The sequence below is a fragment of the Tursiops truncatus genome, chromosome 3, assembly GCF_011762595.2.
Source record: "Tursiops truncatus isolate mTurTru1 chromosome 3, mTurTru1.mat.Y, whole genome shotgun sequence".
Lineage (NCBI taxonomy): Eukaryota > Metazoa > Chordata > Mammalia > Artiodactyla > Delphinidae > Tursiops > Tursiops truncatus.
In genome coordinates this window covers 155,391,650-155,407,659 of record NC_047036.1, presented here as the reverse complement: position 1 = coordinate 155,407,659, position 16,010 = coordinate 155,391,650, and the positions used below count along the sequence as shown (strand labels likewise).

The 16,010-nt window shown below is 51.2% G+C and overlaps 1 protein-coding gene across 2 annotated transcripts in view; it reads right to left on the bottom strand.

Moving 5' to 3' along the window:
• The window catches only part of WNT3A (Wnt family member 3A), a 79,668-nt gene that overhangs the window by 33,134 nt on the left and 30,524 nt on the right, over positions 1-16,010 (bottom strand). For both annotated transcript variants that reach the window (XM_019937394.3, XM_073802926.1), the window contains exon 3: positions 5,806-6,071. In XM_019937394.3, coding sequence (XP_019792953.1) covers positions 5,806-6,071 — 266 coding nt within the window. The remainder of the gene's footprint in view (positions 1-5,805; positions 6,072-16,010) is intronic.

Sequence of the window (16,010 nt, the reverse complement as noted above, 5' to 3'; positions counted from 1 at the left end):
CTGCAGGAGCGTGCGAGCGGGGGCGTCAGGGCAGGCCCTCAGTCTCCCCACCTCCCACGTAGGGTGGCTGTACTCCTTGCCTGTAGTCCCCCTCCGCTCACCTGGCAAACCCAGTCCCCCCACCTGCTCCATAAAGCTCCGGGACTCCCGGGTGGAGCAGGTGCCCTCTCCCAGCACCACCCTTCCATGTGGTGCTACAGGTTCTTGTGCCATGTGGCTCTCCTGGTAGACCCAAGATCCCTGGAGGGCAGGGCTTGGGAGACCCCCTCCTGGGCTGGGTCTACTTCTAGGCCATCTATGTTGAGTGAAGGAAAGAAGGGCTGTAACGTGATATGTAAGTGCCGGGGTGTAGGAGGGAAGTCGTTCATTCTGACTGGGGAAACCCAAGACCTCCGTCTACAGGAGATGTACATGGGATGGGTGGCAAGGCTAGGGGCTGACCTGAGCACGGATAATGGTAGTGGCTGGAGCAGGGTACCTTCAGGGCCCAGGAAGCTGGTTTTATCAGATTGTAGGGGAGCTGCTGAGGATTGTGTGTGTTTCTCCTGTGGGCATCCCAACGTCAGGTTGTCTTCCCTTCTCTCTTTGGGGGAAGGAGTGGGGCTGGGGGTGAAAGGTCCTGTGGCATAATCAGAACTAAGGCTGAACTGGCCACTATGATGGGCACTGGCCACATGTGAGGTCCTGAGATGCGGCTGGTGGTCCAAATTGAGAAGTGCTGTTCAGTGCAAACCATATGCTGGGTCATACTAAGTCCCCAGACTTCGTAAAAGAAGAGGATGTAAAATATCTCATTCAAAATGTTAATATTGATTGCATTATTGCAATAACATGTTGGCTATATTGGGTTAAATAAAATTCATTATTAAAGCAAATTTCACCTGTTTCCTTTTAAAATGTGGCTACTAGAAATTGATAAATCTAAGGCTTCCTGTGGGCTCCGTGTCCAGATGCTGCCTCTACCCTGTCCCCCTCTGCCTGCTCTTTCTTCAACCCTTCCCTCTCATACTGGCACTCTTTTAGGAGTGTCTGTAAATTACATTCCCCCACCGCAGTCCAGTTCTGTCTAATCTCCATTCTCTTCTCTTTTGTGACCAAGCTTTTCCAGAGAGGAGCTGCCACTTCCCATCTCTGCCTCCTCAGTCTCTTGTTTTAGTTCTACTTTTGATCAAAGTTATATATGCACATACTTTGAAAAGTCCAAGAGTTCCTAAGACCTATTAAGAAAAACAGGAGTTCTGACCCCACACTCTCATTCACAGCACTTTCCGGACCACTTGAGGCAGCACCTTGTACCTCTACACCTCTGATAAGATGCTTGTCTTGCTACTTCTTGATTTTTCAGTGTTTGGCATTGTCTATGGACCTCTCACCATGGACGTCCCATAGGACCTCACTCCACAACTCTGATGCACACTTTTCCCAGCCCCCTTCCTACACTAAAATCTATAGCATAATTCCAGTTAGATCAAAATTTAGTGCTGACAGTGTTGGGGCTGTGGTAAATGTCATACTTAGTTGAGCCACGTGCCATGATAACTCTTCCTTTTCTACAAAACGTTTTGTTGTTGCTGTGTTTTTTTTTTGTTTGTTTGTTTGTTTTGTTTTGTTTTTGCAGTACGCGGGCCTCTCACTGTTGGGGCCTCTCCCATTGCGGAGCACAGGCTCCGCATGCGCAGGCCCAGCGGCCATGGCCCACGGGCGCAGCCGCTCCGCAGCACGTGGGATCCTCCCAGACTGGGGCACGAACCCGTGTCCCCTGCATTGGCAGGCGGACTCCCAACCACTGCGCCACCAGGGAAAGCCCATGTTGTTGCTGTTTTTAATGTACTCATCACAGGTTCAGTCTCACTAACTCCTTTCGTTGTCTAAATAGTCTCTTCAAGACTTTCAAACACACCAGCTGATCTATGGATTTCATCTTCTTGGAGACATCTTTTTCAAACGGCTTCTGGTAAATTTTGTGAAATGTGCATGTCTGAAAACAAATCTTTTCTACTTAAAGTTGAAAAGATGATTTAGCTGGATATAAAAGTCTTGGCTTAAAATATTTCCCCCTCTCAGGATTCTGAAAGCATTACTCTATTTTATTCTAGATTTCACTGTTGTTCTTAGAAACTCTGATGACATTTTGATTCCTGATCCTTTGCATGAAACCAAAGCGTTTTCTGGGAAGCTTGGAAGGCTTTTCTGTGTCACAGGCTGTGGATTTCACAGCAAATTTTGATGTGGGTCTTCCCCTTTCTTGTGCTAATCACTTACGGGGCCTGTTTTGTCTGCTCTTCAGCCCTGGGAACCTTCTCGTCTTATTTCTTTACCAAATTCCTCATCTTCATGTTCATCATTGTCTTTCTTGGACAGATCCTCCATATTTTCTATTCTTTCCTATTTTCCATCTCCTTGTCTTTTTTTCTCTACTTTGTGGGAAGCGTGTCTCAACTATCTTCCAACCTTTTTGCTGAGAGTTTTGTTTTTGCTGTCCTATTTTTAATTCCTAAGAGCTTCTTTTTTCCCCTGAATGTTCTTTTAAATTAACATCCTGTTCCAATTTTATGGATTCAGTGTTTTATCTCTCCGGGGATACTGATGGTTTTTTGAAGTTTTCATCCCTTTATAATGTCTCTTTCCCATAAGTTTGAGTTTCTTTTTTCTTTATTTTGGTCTTTACCTTTGTGGTTGCTGGAGGCCTTCCTCAGATGTTCAGTGATCCTTGGCTGCCTGCTCATATTTGAAAGTGGGGCGCCAAAAATCTTGTTGGAACCTCCTGTACACGGGAGGGACTCATCTACTTGGGCCCTCACTGTAGAGTGATCTGGCCACGTTGCTTTTGGGGGAACCCCCACCTCAATATCTTCTAGTTTCTTCTCTTGGGATGGCCTGATTCTCAGGGGAGAATCTTCCATTTTCCTGCCTAGAGCATAATCAAGCTTCACTGTGGCACTAGGACATTAGGAAGACAAATGTGTATGTAGACAGACTACTTTCACTTGGGCAGCCTCACCCTCAGCAGTCCAGACGCCTTCTGCTCTACCCTTTTTAGGGAATAAGCCTCCAGACTTCGGCTGTGGTGATGGAGGGGTGCTGTCTGGATGCAAGAGGTTGGATAGAAGAGCTGGTACGTTAAAAAGTGCTTTTAAAATAGACTTCAAAATGAAAATGCAGCTAAGCATACACACTTTTTCCCCAGACCAGCAAATGACCAGTCTTTCTGTTTCCAGCCCCATATCTATCTCTACTTCTCAAGATATCTGATACTAGAAATTCCTTGGTTGGTTCTTAGAGCTCTCTACTGGCTTAAGATTCAGCTTTCTCGAGTGTACTAAGATAGTGAGTGTTCATCTATCTGCTTTTTGCTTTCAAAATTTTGTTGCCATTGTCACCTTTTCTGTTTTCCATGTTCTCAATAGTCTATTTATGTATCTTAAAATTAATTCATTGTCCTTTTAGTGGAGTTCTAGGAGAATGCAGAGGAAAATATTTGTATTTTGCTTGTCATCTTTAACTGGAAACTCCCAGTCATTCTTCAGGTCTACAATTTCTATGAGATTCTTTCCCAGATCTTACATTTTAGCTTTGTGAACATAAGTAAGCATATTTTTTCTCATAATCTATGTCTAATAATTCCAGTATTTGAGTCTTGTTTCTGGTTTTTTTTGTTGTTGTTGTTTTGTTTTGTTTTGCTGATTATCACTCATTTAACAGGTTATCTTTGATTATGTGTGGAACATTGTGTTTGAAAAGCTGTTTGTAGAAAAAAATTTCAGCCTAGCATAAGGTTATCATCCTCCAAAGAGGATTTATCTGCCTTCTCCAGGTACATGGGGATAGCAGCAATTTGGGATCACCTTAATCCATTCAGTCTAGAGATTTTACTAGCCTGTACATGTGCATAAGGGCTTGTCTACTTCTGATCTTCCTTTACTCCTCGGGATCCCAGCCTAAACCGAGGAGTTTTTTCCTAGACATAGCACCTTTGGTGGGCCCCTTTTAGCTCTGTGAGGCTGCTGAAAATGCAGCTCAGCATATGCACTTTTTTCCCAGACCAGCAAATGATCCCTGGACAAAAGCTGCCCCAGGCACCAGGTTCAGAGTCTTGTCTTCTCCTGGACTTTGGACTGCTAATTCCTCACTATATGGTTAGTTATTTGACACTTAACAATTATTTTATGGAAGTGTAATACACATGCAAAAGTTTATATATCGTAAGCATGGAATATGACAAAATTTCATAAATGACCAGCCTCAGAACACCAGCTCCTCAGGAACTCCCACCGTGCTCTGTTCCAGTTGTTACACTCTCCCCTCTCCAGGGCATATATTCTAACAGCATCTCCTTGATGACTAATGATATTGATCACCTTTTCACATATTTATTGGACATTTCTAGATTTTCTTCTGTGAAGTGGCTTTCCATTTTTCAGCCAACTTTTCTATTGGGTTATCAGTCTTTTTGTTCTTTTTATACTATAACTTTCATATACTTGTTGTGTGTATATATTGTGAACATCTCCTTCTGTGTGGATTGCCTTTTCAGTTTCATGGTGGTGCCTTTTTATAAATTTTAATATAGTCCACATTATTACATTTTTCTTTCATTGTGAGTGCTTCTTTGGCCTGTTTAGGAAATCTTTGCCTACTCCAAGGTCACAGAGATGTTCTTCTATGTTTTCTTCTAAACATTCTTTGTTTTATCTTTCCCATTTGGAAATGGGAAATTGATTTTTTATATGATGTGAGGTAGGGGTCAAGATTAATTTTTTTCCACATTGTTATCCAATTGACTGAGCACCATTTATGGAAAAGACCACTTCCCCCTCTGCTGCACTATCTTCCCTGTGATAAATCAGGTAACTTATACAGGTGAGTATTCTATACTTTTAAAGGGTACTTTTTACATTTCATCCTACATTTGTACCTGTCTTTAAGCTGGAAGATTAATGTGAGTCACCTAGTTCCCTGTTGCTAGAAGTTAAGTGTTCACTCTTCAGCTCTCTGCAGTGCCCTGGTTCCACTGGCCAAGGCCAGGGCCAACTCTGCTGAACACTTTTCAGTCCCTACACATATCACTTCCTATCAGCAGTGCCCCACTGAACCTCGGACTAAGTTCACTAAGCCCCCCTTTTCAGAAGGGCTCACAAAGCCCTGTACAGCTTGGTCTCTGCCAGCCTTTCCATCCCCCAAATCTTTTTCTTCCTCTGTTCTCCATATTCTACCTGGACTAACTCACATGCATTCTTTCACCTCTGAGCTACCCAGAGGCTCTCCTGGTTTCCCTTCACCTAGATAACTGCCAATTATTCTGCTTGTCTCCACTCACCACCTCTGCGAGAAGTCTTTTTTGAGAATCCAGCCTGGGTCTGACCTCTCCACTATGTCCAGATCACCTTGTGTGTGTGCGTTTCTTCATCGTAGAACTTACCACACTGTGGTGTAGCAGCCTGGCTGTCTCCCTCCCTGGATGTGCAGGAGCTCCTGCAGGGCAGGCCTTTCTCCCATCCCTCCTTCCTTGTGACCCCAGCTGCACAGGTGGACCTGCCATACTGTGGGAATGCCCTAGACCTCGTGGAGCAACTGGACAGCCCTTGTTTCAGACACCGCTGGGCAGGAGGTGAGCAGACCCCCAGCCTGGCCACCATATACATCCCTCCCACAGCCCACCACCCTGCCTACACCATGCCATACTCCTCAAGGGACCAGGGCACATACCCCGCTCAGAAAGCTGCTATTTCCCAGGGACCCTCAGGGGTGTGGTCTCAGGGCTCTCGGGTTCACAACCCAGGATGGGGGCGGGGGCCGCGGACGTACCTGGCGCCCAGCCTCATTGTTGTGGCGGTTCATGGCGGAGCGAGCGTCTGGTCGGTTCTCCCGCGCGTCTGCGAACTCCCGAGACACCATCCCTCCGAACTCGATGTCCTCACTGCAGCCGCCCCACTTCCAGCCCTCACCGGGCGAGCCCTGGTGGCGGCTGCTGCAGCCGCAGATGGCAGCGGAACCCTCGGCGCACGAGCGTGTCACAGCGAAGGCTACGCCGGCGGAAGCGATGGCGTGCACAAAGGCGGACTCCCGGGTGGCTGCGGAAAGACGCGACGTGGTTGGCAGGACCCGGCAGGGCTGAGGTGGTGGGACTGGCGTGGGGGCGTGGCTGCCTCTTCCCGGGCTGGGTCCTGGGTACTCACAGTGGGCGTGGGGTGCTAGACTCGCAGCACGGTAACCGCGGTACAGTAATGGGAGTCGGGGAGGCAGGGCTTCGGTGGGACAGGAGCGCGCGTCCCCGAGGGAGGACCCAAGGAGGAGGGAGAGCTTCCCCAAAGAAAGTATACGGAGGGCTAAGGAGCCCAAGGCAAGATGCTGGACATAACTTGTCATGGAGAACAGCAATGACGGCTGAAATCAGAAAGTCAGATCATAACCAGTGCTGGTGAGGATGTGGAGAAATCAGAACGCTGTACACTGCTGGCTGGAAGGAAACTGGTGCTGCCCCTTGGAAATGGGTTTGGCAGCTTGTTGAAAACATACACCTACCCTATGACCTGGTCATTCACCTCTGAGGTATTTACCCTGGAGGAAACCTGTGTCCCTGCAAAGACCAGGAAGCAAATGTCACTGCAGCGTTATTTGTAATAGCCCCAAACTGGCAGCTCCAAAATGTCCATCAGCAGGTGAATGGATGAAAAATTGTGGCATAAAATAAATAAGTCGTGGGTATGTGATGTACAGATGGTGACTAGAGTTAATAATATTGTATATTAGAAAGTTAAGAGCGTAGATCTTAAAAGTTCTCATCATAAGAAAAAAATCTTGTAACTGTGTGGGGTAATAGATGTTAAACTAAACTTATTGTTGTGATCGTTTCACAATATATACAAACATTGAATCATTATGCTGTACACCTAAACTAATATAATGTTGTATGTCAATTACATTTCAATTAAAAATTGTGGCACATCCATGAAATGGAATTCTATTTAGCATACCAGGAGAGAGAGCATGGATGAATCTCAAAGCAATCATGCGGATTGATTAAAACGCATACAAAAAAGGGTCCTTCTAGTGTCCCACCAACCCATGGTGGAGCCCCCGTGCCCAGATGTCCTGGTTGGAAGCTTCCCACAGCCCTGCCCAGGGCATGGCTCCTGGTCCACATGCTGCCCACTTGTGCCTCTTTTTCTGCCTGCACACCCTTCCCCTCTTCCACTCCGGACACCAGGTACTGAGAGGCCCAGCTGAAAGGCTGCCTCTTCTGGAACCTTCCGAAGGTCAGTGCCTCCATTGGCACCTCGCCTCCTGCTGGCCCCATGCGCTTGGGTCTGGAACTGAATGCCTGCCAGGAACCTCATCCAGGATGTCTCTGACCTGGTATTGGAGCTGCCGCCTGCATGCAGCCTTCCCTTTCTACACATGGAGAAAATGAGTCAGGGGATGTGGCATCGGTTTTCAGAATGCCAGTGGGTGATGGCTGGAGCTTGGGAAGGAAAAGCCGGTGGGGCCGAACTGGGTGAGACAGGCATGTGAGGGAGTCAAGGGAGGCCTGCCTTGGCGAGGCCAGCTGCAGGGGGTCGCTGGGTGTGGGAGGCCTAGCCTGACCCTGGTAGACAGAAGGCTAAAGGAGCTGGTCTCAAAGGACAGGCAGGAAATCGACAGAGGAAAAGCAGGGGGCAGGGGTATTCTGCATGGGGAGGCCCACAAGGGCAGGGCCTCAGGTGGGGAGGGGTTGGGCTGGCAGGACCAGAGGGAAGTACAGGGCATGTGGGGGACAGCTTGGAATTTGCAGAGGCTGGACTTCCAGCCAGGCTTCCCCAGAAGGGATGAATGAATGCATCACGCCTCCTGAGTGTGTGTAAACATTTCTTCAAGGGCACCAAGCCACGATCCACTCCAGGTGGAGGACAAGGGCCTGGGGGTGCCCTGGGTCCCGTGTGAGCTGGTAGGACTCACTCCTGGACTCGCCATTCCACATGTGTGTGTGGGAGTAGCTGCTGTTTGCCAAGCCCTGCTGGAGAAACGTCAGGGAGCAAGATGACCTCGTGGAGCTTACCTGCTGATTAGCAGGAATTTTAAAATCCTAGGTTAAAAAAAATGCTATGGGCTGTGGAGTGAGCAGGAGAGATGTAGGAACAGGACCAACTAGGACCTTCTGTGCCAGACAAGGGGTGTGTGCCCTGCTGTGTCCCTGAGCTCCTCTTGGGCAGACGCCCCACTGCAGGCCTGGACGCTGCTAGGGCTCCAAATGGCTACAGAAGAGTTATCAAAGGGGGCTGCTGTCTCCTCACCCCACATCAGTGGCCTGGAGGCAGGTGGCTTTCACCCTGGGGAGTGAGTAGAAGTTTTGGGTTGCTCCCCACACTTCCTCCAGCTGCATGGTCTCGCCTGCTCCCAGGTTTGCATCTGAGCATGTGTGTCCCAAAGCTCAGGTGGCTGGGGCAGGAAAATGGTAAGATAGAGCTCCAGCCAGCAATGTGCACACACTCATCCACACATCTTCATACACATCCACACACACCTGCCACTGAAAAGAGCACATTCACTCCTATACCAAGAACACACAGTGTGAGATGTGTCTGAGGAAGTGCCCTCTGCACGAGCCTCCCGATAGCTGTCAGGCCCCACCCTGCTTTTGGTGACTCTTTCTGTGGATTTGCCAACAGTTCTGGATGGTCCTCTGCAGGCCCCGGCCAACCTGTGTACTCTCCATGTTTTGCCCAGAGCAGGCCTGGACTCTTGCTGCTTTCTGGAAACTCCCAGGTGGTAAGCACCCAGCCACAAACCCAGAAAGGGACTCCCCATTTCTTCTCTGTCAGCCTCCCACTGACAGCTTGGTTGGGGACTGCCCAAGTCTGAAGGCTGCTCTGGCCTCCTGAAATGGCCCTGACCCATCCTGCCTCTCCTGGCTCTTCACCATGAGTCCAGCCCGCAATATCTCCCAGTTGCACCAGAAGAGGTTCCTAGTTGGGACAGGCACCTCCAGCTTCCAGCTTCCCCCACCCATCCACACACATGTAACACACACACACACACACACACACACACACACTCTCTCTCTCACTCTCTCACCAATATATGCATGCACACACATCCACAGACACACACGTAGGCACACACTCTTACACAGGTATGCACGCACATGCCCATACACACACTCACACATACTGCAGGAGGAGCGTTTGGTCCAGTGCCCATCTGGCTCTGCCCAGCCCTTCTCCAGTTCTTGCCACTGTGTCCTTGCTTGGCTCACACACAGGCTGACTCTGCCCCACCTCCTGCCCTCTCAGCCTTGTCCACCACTCCCTGGCCTCCAGCCACACTCAGCCCTCCTCCTTCCCTTGGGTTCTTTCCAACTGCTTCTCTGCTCATGTGCATCTGTCATGTCCCCATCCTTGCTCTTTGAGGCACAGGCCAGGGTCCTGACCCTGCAGTCTGGGTTTGGTCCACACCTGGCCCTGGAGCCCTCGGGCTCCCCAGGTGCTTCAGGAGCACCCTCTTACATCCATTCTGCCTGAAAGCTCCCTGAGCTGGGGGCTGTGTCCTGTTCACCTTTTGTTTCTAACCTGGAGTCCCAGCCCATCCCACAGATGGTTGTTGGGGAGTGAGAGCCTGGTCAGAGGAGAGGGCACGGGCCCTGGGCTGGGGCAGGGAGTCCAGGAGGGTCTGAGCCCACCTGGGCAGGACTACCCCATGGGACCTGGCTCTCTGCCCCTCTCTACTCAGCTTGTCCTTGAATGAATTCAAGACAGCTCCCCTCACTGCTCCCTTTCCCAAATGTCAGCCAGGCAGCTGCCTCCTCAAGACACTTGAAGCCCCTGCCCCGTTTTCCTTTTACAATACAACTGATTAGTTACAGCCCAGCCTAGAGCCACCTTCTGCTGACTCAAAGCACCATGAATAAACAACTGCATGGACACAGACCCCTTTCCTTCTTGTCCCTCCACTCAGAAGAACCCCTGCCCTTATTTTGTCTTTTCAAGGACTCAGGTTGTCCCCCACCTCCAGCTCCTTAGAGGGTGGGCTCAGATCCTCATTCTCACCCTTCCAGGGCCCTGGTGTGGTATCTGCCCTCCTGCCCAGGCAATGACCCTGGGTTAGGGGCTGTGAGCTGGTGGCCTGAGGGTTCCTTACCACCCCTCCCAGGGCAGGGTAGAGCCAGTATGTCCTGGGCATTCCTGGAACCCACTGCACACAACCAGGCGCCTCCTCCACTGCATCCTCTCTGGTGGCCCTTCTCAAGGCTCAGATTCTCCAAGTCTTGAATATGCTCCCCCAACTCCCTCTGACTCTGCCCCCTGAGGGCCCAGGGTGAGCTCCTATAGGAGGATCCTGCCTCTGTCTCTGCCTCTGCTCTGCCCCCTCCTCTAGCCCCTCCTTACCTCCCCTTCTCCAGCTTCTGAGATAAGGGGAGAGAAAGCAGGCCTGGGGCTTTGCTCTGCCCCGAACAGGGCTCGGAGATCTCTGCTTATCGAGCTCAGGTAAACAGTTCAGGGCTGCCAGACACACTTGAGGGGAAGGGTGTGCGGGAGTTGGGAGGGGTGTTCCCCCTTGAACTTGGAAGAAAAAGAACTCATTCCTGCCCTGCTGTGTCACCAACTAGCTGTGTGACCCTGCACACTTCTCTTTCCTTTGGGGGCCTCAATTTCCTCTTCTGCTAAATGAAGAGAGGGCCTCCTCACAAATAAAGTCCTGAGGGCCAAGGATACCCTGGAGCCGGCCTTTAAATTGCTCATGAGGAAAAGAAGCCTTTACGAAGACGACGAGCCAGAAAAACTTGAGGTGGTCCATTCTGGCAAAGAAAGTCCCTTTTCAAATGGAAGACACAGGTCTTGAAGTAGTTCCCCGAGATACTGATCAATCACAAAGGGAAAAACTGAAACTCTGCATTGGAGAAATCTGACAGACCCCACCTTACCAGAGAAATAGGGGTTGCGGTCACCAGCAATGGGACAGAAGACGGATGGATGCCACGTGCCTCCTAAGACGAGGCTCCCATCAGGACATTCCACCTCCTTTGAGACATTCTAACCAAAGAATCGTAACTTGCATCTAATTATCAGGAAACGTTAAACAAACCAAACCCAAAGGCCTAACCAAGCTCCTCCCAGTCTCAAGGGCATGAAGGGCAGGGCTGGGCTGGGCTTAGGGACTTGGGATGGGATCCTGGACAGATAAGGGACATTGGTGGAAAATTGGGTGAAATCTGGGTAAAGTCTGGAGTTCAGTTAGTAGTGATGGATCTTACTTTTGATGGATCTAGCTGGGTTTGTGTGATGTCAGCACTGGGGAGGCCTAGGAAGAGATCTGGACTCCTGCAGTATTTCTGTAAGTATACAACTATTTCCAAAGAAAAAGTTAAAACACATCCTGAGACTGCACAGAAGGAAGACCCCCTGAATGCCCAGATGACATCCCACAGTGGTGGGGCTTTTAACCCAGGAAGCCATGGGCAGGCTTTAGGGGGTTCTTAACCCTGCCAAAATCATGAGCTGGAATTCCAGGGCATGTCTGAAAACTCATGTGTTTTTCTGGATAGATTGCCTTTATCAGATTTCCACAGGGGTTTGAACCAAGAAGGTCATGACTGACTGGCTGGAGTAGCCTCAGTTTACAGAGGAAGGGGGACAGGGCTCCCCTAAGGTCATGGGTGGGGCAGGCACAACCAGGACTCAGACCAGGGTCTGAAGCCCAGCAGCTGCCCCAGTTACAGCAAAGTTTTTAGCCACAGACAGCAGCCTTGTCAGAGATTATACAACACAGGCAGCTAGGGAGGGGGAGAGAGAACCATCCTGCCTGTGGGAAGAGAATTGCATCTTGGAGATGAGACTGGAAATACCTCTGTCACCAGCAAAATGTCTTCTTTTGAATGGGCTATGACAGGTCAAGAGAGGAGGAGGGAACACGGGCTATGAGAGGGGGGTGCTTAAGGACCAATTTTGTCAATTTACCAAGTTGCTGCGATAGAGCCTGCATGAGTGTTTTGAGCTATCTCAGTCCTGCTCTGTTCCAGCCCAGGACTCTTATCCCACACTGCAATTAGGGCTTGGGAAAAGGAAGAAGAAAGGGAATCTTGTAACAAAGTCTTTCTGTAAGACAAGCGTCTTCCATCGAGAAAAACATCTTCCCCAGAAACTTGATGTTGTCTCATTAGCAATTATTTATTGAGTTCATGCAAAGTATCAGTGATATACCCTTCCTTTCATTCTTCTACCATCTAGCCATCCATCCATCTACAATCCACCCATCCATCCATTTATTCTTCTACCATCCATCCATCCATCCACCCTTCCAGGACCTGAGAGTCTATAATGAGCCATACACTAGGAATATAAAATAAGTAAGATGCAGGGTGCCCATTCTCAAGAACCAAGGTAAGAAGTCTGCAAGAAAGTGGATTGCTGCTCTATCTGATGAAATGTCTAACAACCCAGGCTTTCTGAAAGGTTGAAGGAGCTACCTGTTCTTGCGGTAATCAAGCATAAACTGGATGACCCACTGTTAGGTGGAGGGAATCCCTGCACTGGGAAGGAGGGTGAACCAGAGGAATCCTTGCATTCCTTTAGTGGGAGGCCCTGCTATTGCAAGTCAGGTTCCTTGCTTTGGGCTGTGCTGAGTCACCTGCCTTTGGGAGCTTACAGTTTATGATGAAGAGAGTAAGGGGAACAAGGACACACAGTAGGCTTGGCAATGTGAGCTCTGGGGCAGGCCTGGGATGGATGGATGGTGGATGGGTGAATGGATGAATGAATGGGTAGATGGTGGAGAGTGGGTGGATGGGCGAGTGGATGGATGGATGTGTGGTGGTGGACAGAGGATAGTGGGTGGATGTTGGCTGGATGATGGATTGATGGAATGGTGGATGAATTGTGGATGGATGGAAGGGTAGAGGTAGAGTCTGGGGCAGGTGAAGGAGGACTATATGGCAAGAGCTGGGAGTCTGGGGGAGGGCAGGGGGAGTCACCTGGCAGGGCTGCATCATCACTGAGGCCAGCCCAGCCCTGGGCACGAGGGTTGAGTGTCACATGTGAGATGGGCTTTGGCAATTACTTCACTTCCCTGGGTCTCAGAACTTTAGAACTAGAGAGATTTTAACAAATCCTGTCTCCAGATTTGGATTTCATAGGCTTGGCAGGTACCAGAAATGACTTGGGGACTGAAATAGGACTGCAAAATGTTGTCACTTTTTTGAGAGAATAAGACACATAAGAAATGACTATCATAATTTCAGAAAAGGAACTTTTAACATTAAAAAAGGATACAGTTCCAAAGTCCAATATGCTGAAGAAAGTTCAAAAAAATTACCTCAAGGGCCTCGCCTTTCACATTTCACCATGAAGCTGGTGGTTGGCAACTACTTATTGAGCACTGACTGTGTTCTAAGTGGACAAGAAGGCTGCAGGCTCTGTCCCAGAGCTGATTTTCCCTCTGGGAGATTACCCAGAAGGCCCTTTTATCAGGGATTGATAGGAAAGCACTGCCCAGAGGCCTCCCTGCCCTGGGCCCTGCGCATCTTTTTATAACTGCTGAGAGGACTGGTCCGGACAGAAAGAGAGGGCTCCTCTCTGCTGAGCCACCCCCATGGACCCTGCAGGCCCTCTCAGTCCCAATGACGTGTGAAGGCTCAAAATGGGTCAGCCCCGGTCCCAGGCTGCCCGACAGTGAGTACTGTGCCCAGACAGGGGTCACAGGAGAGGCTCCTGCACCCCCCCCAGCCGTAGGTCCCATGACCACCAGGCTGTTTCAGTAGTTGCAGCTTTCAGGAGGTAAAGGGCCCACCTGCCCTGCTGGGCCCCATACTTCACAGCCACAGGGAGTGAGGAGAGACCCATCTGTCCTCTCCTGGAAGGGGAAGGCTATGGAGGCCTGATACCAGATGAGAAGAAGGGGATGGCCAAGGGCTCCTGGGATAAGCCCGTTGGCCTGAGGGGGCGCTGGAGCGCGCTTTTCGGAGGATAGAGTGTGACCCCTGGCAGTGGAAGTTCCTGGAAGGGGATTGTGGTTCAAATTCGACCACTGACCAATGAGATCAAGCTCCTGGGTGTTCTATCTGTTGAGTCCACCCAGTGGACCCTTTGAGAAGCTCTGCAGGTAACCAGGTGCCCCAGCAGTGGTCACTGCAGACCTACCAGTGGACCCAGGCCCACTGTTCTGGGTGGGGGGCATCTATATCTGTAAGCAGTCCTCTGGTGATTCTGATGCATCCCTGAGCTGAACTCAGGCTCCATTATGGTCTCAGATTCCTAAGCCCCCTCCTCTGGAAGTTGGCCAGACTCAGGAGGTGTTTGGGAGGGAGGTCCCAGGACAGGATTCTGCAGGGAGAGGGGAGGAGTTTACCGTGGCAAGGGTGTCTCTGACACACTCCCCCCCCCCCCCATTAGAGGGACGTGGAGGTGGCTAACACGGAGGGTCTCACATACTCCCCCTGCTCCGGGCTCCTGCAGTGGGCTGTGCATCTCTGGCCTGGCTCGTATGTGAAGTGAGGCCCTGGGTCACTGGGGCCTGGCTGCTATCATCTGGTGGCTGGGTGGGGATTCAGCCTGGGGCAGGGTGGGGTGTGACCTCCTCCTTGGGAACTGTAGGACCTGCCTGTCAAAGCCTCCTCCTGCCTGAGTTCTGGCCTGAGGGACAGCCCTCTCTCTCCTGGGCGTGCCTGCCCCGTGGCCCCTGGAGACCTGGGGCTCCACTACTCCCCTGGGCAGTGTTGACTTTTGGGTCAGACTCCCTGCCTTGGTGCTGGGGTTGGTCAGCAGAGAGGGTGCAGCCCTAAGGCAGGCTCCCTTGTCTCCATGGAGACGCCATCCCCACGGTCAGGACCATGGCTGCAACCCCAATCACCTGCCCAGGGTGGGGAGTCCTGGACCCCAGCCCCACCAGTCTACTGCCCTGCAGGGAAGCTTCTCTCTCGCCAGGTATGTGAGGAGAATCCCCCATCCTACAGGCTCGTCCCCACTCAGCTGGGGGCCCTCTGTGAGTCTTCCCTGGCGTTCCAGGTAAAGAGTTCTTTGTGGCAGCTGCTGGTGCTCACAGTTGGACAGGACTACAGAGAGGCCAGGTCAGGGCAAATGGCTCCTGTGGGCACTGAGCCTCCACGGGAGCCTCTGTGGGGGCCGCTCTCTGCTCCCACCTGCCCACAGAGCATCACTGGCAGGACACAGAGAACTCAGTGCCCTCACTCATGCCGCATCCTTAGCCCACACTCAAGGGCAGCGACTGTGGCTCCCTCTCAGGCACCACTCAGCCTCCTTGGGCCAGGCCTGGGCCTCTGCACACCTGGCAGGTGAGAGACTGTAGGAGGGGGAGGATGCAGAGAGGCAATTCCAGGGATGGCCACCCCCCAAAAGACAAGCAAGTCCTGCAGTGCCTGTGCAAGTGCAGAGAGGTCAGCAAATGCTCTGTGTCTGTCTCCCTGGCCCATGAAGGCCTCAAGGGCACTTTTAGAGCGTTCAGAGGTTGGCACCTCTTCCCTCTACCAACGCCCCAACGTGAGGGAAGAAGAGATGGGAGACTGGCCTGAGCCCCTAGCCGGCAGTTTGCTCCCTTCCCACACAGCCCACCTTCCTTGGTCTCAGAGCTAGCGGGGCGGCCAGGAGGGGGTGTCGCAATGGGCAATGGCATTTGGTAATCCCGTTGGCCCGTCCTGCACAAAGGATGGAGCCACCTGAGAGCGGAATGCAGCTTGCGCCCCGCTCTAGCTGCGGCCCCTGACACCGCCCGGCCGCCAGCACGGCCGGCGTCCTGATTACCTGCTGGGGCTAATGAATCTGGCTTTGTGAGCCACTGTCACGCCGCGTTAGGCCCACAATGGCTCTCGATATTTTATATGAATTTCCCCCCTCGTCGGCGATTAGGCCATAGCAAGCCAGTCATAGCAACCGGGAGGTATGCGCAGCCCAGGGGCCTGGGGCGCGAGGGGAGCTCGCTATTCACACGCTTTAACACAGCACTCCCGAGGGCGTGTGAATCGCCAGCAGCATTTTCACTTTTCTCTTGTGCTCAATCTTGTCGTCGTCGTGGGGATATTGTTTTCT